A 4,563-nucleotide genomic window follows, 5' to 3' on the forward strand; every position below is an offset into this window, starting at 1 on the left:
GCCAGCTTGAGCCAGTGAAGCAACATCCTCCACAACTAGACTGAAGAACAAAAGGACAGCAACTTGTCTGTTCCCCTTCCCCCGATTCCCCAATAAAATCTTAAAAAAAAAAAAAAAGATCTTTGCAATTAAAAAAAAAAGCCTTGTCCAATGGGTGGCCAAGATGGTACCAAGTGACCTCTACCCCACCTTCTCAGAGGAGAGGACAGACAGATGGCAGCCAGAGAGTTTCATGGTTCTCCTGACTCTTAGGTGATGGGCAGGGTTGGGCTCGCACTCTAGTACTTCTACCTCAATGGTTCCATGGTTCTATGATGTCACTGAAGAGAAAAGAATGGGGAGCTAGGCTCAGTGCCAACTGCTTCAATTCCTCTCTCTTTTGGATTCTGATAGTTTTTGGGATGAGGGGAGGTGAGCTGAGTGATCACATGTGTCCCAGCTCAGTCTCCCCTCTAGCCACCTTAGCCTCCACTGCATTTATGGAGAGAAATTAGCCTGTGTGAGTCAACTCCACTGAAACAAGCAGAGCATCTTTTATGAAACTGGTCAAATGAATAACAATGAAAACAGCCTTTTATTCTTCTGTTTTTTAGAAAACTTAAGGAACAAGAGATCTACATTCAAACTGAGCTGGAAAAGAATATTTGGACAAACCGTGATCGTGACAGTGGATGAATCTTCTAGCTAACCTTATGAGCTTTGAAACCAAAGCAATCACTTTCTCCATCATCCTTGTAATTTGCTTCATTTGCATCCTCCTTTTATTGATGGTTTTTTTATATAAAAGGTATAAATCCATGCTGATAAATTGGGATCAGATTTCAGGTCACACTAGCAAATGTATCTAGAAATATTAAAAAATTTAAAATAGAGCAAATAATGCTGTAGCTATCTACTTTTTTTCTATTTCAGAGCTTTAGAAATGCTAATTTCCTGTTTAAAAGTGAAGTTTCATGCTAACCCTTAAAATCAAGATCATTCTTCCTTTTTCTGAATTTTTTCGCTTCTTTCTTTTCAGTTTCCAAAGCAAGAAAGATGATGAGACAGGAAAAGGTCCTTGTACAGATGCTAATAGAGGTGAAGGTTGTTTAGCTGCTAATGTGGAGAAGAACAATTCAGGAGACCAAGAAAAGAAAAAGTTTGTATCATAGAATGTTGTAGAAAGCCATTTCTGTGTGGGATAATAGTTGCTAATCTGCATAAATTTTTAAATCTCTGATTGATTTTCTAGGATTCTCATAAGGCAAATCATGAAGCCTGGCATTCTTGTCCAGAGACAGAGTAAAGAAATGGTGGCCACACACTTAGAAAATAGAGAGGACACAGAGGAGAAAGTGGAGTACAAAAGAAAAGAGAAGCAAGATTCTGAGAACACTGGAGAAAACGGTCAAGAGGTGATGGGCTTTTCAACTCTCAAGGGGAAGTTTAGAATATGTTTGATTGAAAAGGAGGTAAATTCTTTGGTTAGGTACAATGAGGGATGACCTTGCCTGTTATTTAGGTTTGTACCTGGAAGGAGTGTAATATCCACAGTCATTTAAACCACTGTCCTTCGCTTATTGGCTCATGTTATTAAACTATTTACATATGCCAAGCCTCGACATTTGCTCATTCTTCATACCTACATTTTTTGGTTTTTTGTTTTTAATAATTTCCCTTCATTTTGCTGCATTTCTCAGAATCTTAGAATCTTAGAGCTGGAGGAGGGCTTGGATCATCTAGGGATCTAACCCTCCAATGTTACAAATGAGAAAATGACGTGAATTTTTCAAGGTCATTCCTCCACCGTGGCTGAGCCCAGGACCAGACTCTGTGTCTCTGCTCTAGTTCCAGGCTCCTTCCGCAACCACACACAAACACTGCCAGGGCCTTTTCGAGCTCCCTAATAAGAACAACTCACATGTCCTCCCAACATAAGACCTATGCCCAGTTGGAGACAGAATTGTGGTCCAGGCTGCTCTTGGGTTTGACTGCTACTTAGAATAACACGTTACCAAATGCTATTTGAATATGTCAGTATATGCTTTTATAACCATAGAAATATGAAAATGATGGGTTATCACTGCTTATCTATATTATTTATAAATATTTTTTCTCAGTAACAATATACATATAACCTATATTTTTTATTTATTTTTTTCACCTATATTTTTAAAAGCAGGGCTTGTTAACATTCATAAATTAATCATTTATACTGTTTGTCCCATTCTCTCACAGAATGATGAGTTGCAGAAATCACACGTATTTGTCACTGAAACTCCGTCAGTTGTTGATAGCCACAAAAGACCTTTAAAAGGAGTGACATTTTCTAGAGAGGTGATCGTTGTGGATCTTGGGAAGGAATACCCTACCCCTCGAAGCTATACTCGAGAACATAAAGAGAGAAAATGAAGCTCAAAAAGGCTGAGTGTGAAAGAAACATAACCTTAGACTAACAGGGAAATGACTGGGGGTACAAAATCATGTTGAAACAGCAAAATAATGGGAAATTAAGCAAATACAAATAGTATTTTATCTTTGTGCAGAAAGAAGTGGAATACATGCAAAATTCTGTAAGTAAAATACCCAGAGGTTGAATATAACTTTTTGAAACTCAAATCTGAGTTCAAGAAATTGATTGTATTACGTGTCCTTAAAACTCAGTTTTCTCAAACACTGTCTAATGTGAATAAAGTTATTTGTGTTAGTGCAATGTCTGTTAGGTAAATCATTTTCAAGAGGACTTTAGAAATAGCATATATTTTTGAAGCTCTGATCACAGGCATTCATGACCAAGTAACACTACTGCTATCATCATGGAAACTTCCAATAACTAGAACTAGGGTCTCCTACTGCATAACCCCCATTGAACTCAGCCCTGTAACCTTTCTCGTGTTGACAACTGCTTTTTATGATTAATACAAAAAAACCTACCATTACCAACAAAACATCCTGTTATGTTAGGCAAGTCCTGAGATTATATTATTATTGATTTCAGTAGTTTAAAATTTGCTGTCTATATGTTCAATATGACAATACAGACCAGTACATCATCCAAACCACTGTAGTAAACATTTGTGAAATGTGTAAGGTGCTATAAGAGAGATAAAAAGCAGAAAACATAGCATTAAATTCAGGGGTCTAGCACATTGTCATGTATATGGCATACTCTCAGTAAATATTTTTTGAGTGATTGAAAGAATAAATGATAAAATAATTTAGAATATGTAACTAATGCTCAATGGGGGAAGAAGTCCCTCTAATGGGAAGAAGTCCCTGTGGTCTGGGACCATCCCAGTGTAAGGCGGAGGGACTTAATCAATGAAAGGATTGGATACCAGCAGAGAGAAGAGTATATTTCAGATGGGGAAAGGTACAATCCAAGGCAAAGAGGTGAGAATGTGTGTTGAGTTTGGTGGGCACCAGTTAGTTAGAACTGCAGGTTGGCAATGAGGAGAGTTGATGGGTCACTGTGAAGGGTAGTGAGGAGTCAGGGTAAGGCTCTTAGGATTCCAGGCTAGAAGTTTAGGGAGGAGAACAGATTAAAGTAGAGTGGCCTGCAAGGGATGGGGGTCTACAAAAAAATTTATTCTGAGCCCATGAGTTCTCTACAAGCACTTAAAAATTTTGATCTTGTACCTGATGATAATACTTAAACATTTTTAAATTGTGGTAAAATACACATAACATAAAATTTACCGTCTTAACCATTTTTAAGTGCACAATTCAGTAGTGTTAAATACATTCACATTGTACAACCATCACCACATCCATCCACAGAACTCTTTCATCTTGCAAGACTGTAACTCTGTACCCATTAGACACTAACTCCTACAGCCCCTGGTAACCACCAGATTATTTTCTGTCTATGAATTTGACTGCTCTAACTAACTCACATAAATGGAATCACAGTATTTGCCCTTTTGTGACTTCACTTAGAATAATGTTCTCAAGGTTCATCCATGTGTCAAGAATTTCCTTTCTTTCTAAGCCTGAATAGTATTCCATTTGTATGTATATTTCACGTTTTGTTTCTCCATTCATCTGCTGATAGATACTTGGGTTGCTTCTTACCTTCTTTCTATTGTGAATAACGCTGCTGTGAATATTTAAAATTTTAATCTAAGAAAGCTCAGACTTATCTGGATGCCCAGTTATAGCTGCGTATTTTCATATGATGTCATGGTTTCATCGCCCATATCTGCATCTGTATTTATGGAAGCAAGTTCCTTTGTCACAAGCTGAGGAGAAAAGAGTGGAGGAGGAATTAATATATACATGATGCATCTATGTCAAAGTCAATGTCAATTTCCTGGTGACTGACTATCCTAACCAAGGTTTTATAAAAGTTCCCAGAGAAGAAAACAGAGGAAAATTGGCCATCAGTACCCATGATACTGCAGGCACAAGGAATTCTGAAAGGCCATCAGTGCCACTGCTATAGGGGGAGAACAGTCAACAGAACAGCATCTGGTACTAAATGGTATGTGAATTTTATTGGTTTCACACTTTTGTTTGTATTTGGTTTGTAAATTTGTTTTGGTTTTAGAGTTGAGTGGGAGCTGGATGGATAAGAAGCTGATA

At 37.7% G+C, this 4,563-nt stretch overlaps 1 protein-coding gene across 2 annotated transcripts in view; it reads left to right on the forward strand.

Annotated features, from left to right (window-relative positions):
* Nucleotides 1–2,692, forward strand: part of CUNH2orf74 (chromosome unknown C2orf74 homolog) — a 24,279-nt gene extending 21,587 nt beyond the window's left edge. For both annotated transcript variants that reach the window (XM_019632570.1, XM_019632484.1), the window contains 4 exons: nucleotides 594–787; nucleotides 1,019–1,138; nucleotides 1,232–1,394; nucleotides 2,218–2,692. In XM_019632570.1, coding sequence (XP_019488115.1) covers nucleotides 672–787; nucleotides 1,019–1,138; nucleotides 1,232–1,394; nucleotides 2,218–2,391 — 573 coding nt within the window. In that variant the 5' untranslated portion in view covers nucleotides 594–671 and the 3' untranslated portion in view covers nucleotides 2,392–2,692. The remainder of the gene's footprint in view (nucleotides 1–593; nucleotides 788–1,018; nucleotides 1,139–1,231; nucleotides 1,395–2,217) is intronic.
* The last annotated feature ends 1,871 nt before the right edge of the window (nucleotides 2,693–4,563 follow it).

The sequence above is a fragment of the Hipposideros armiger genome, unplaced genomic scaffold (genome assembly GCF_001890085.2).
Source record: "Hipposideros armiger isolate ML-2016 unplaced genomic scaffold, ASM189008v1 scaffold_2, whole genome shotgun sequence".
Classification (NCBI taxonomy): domain Eukaryota; kingdom Metazoa; phylum Chordata; class Mammalia; order Chiroptera; family Hipposideridae; genus Hipposideros; species Hipposideros armiger.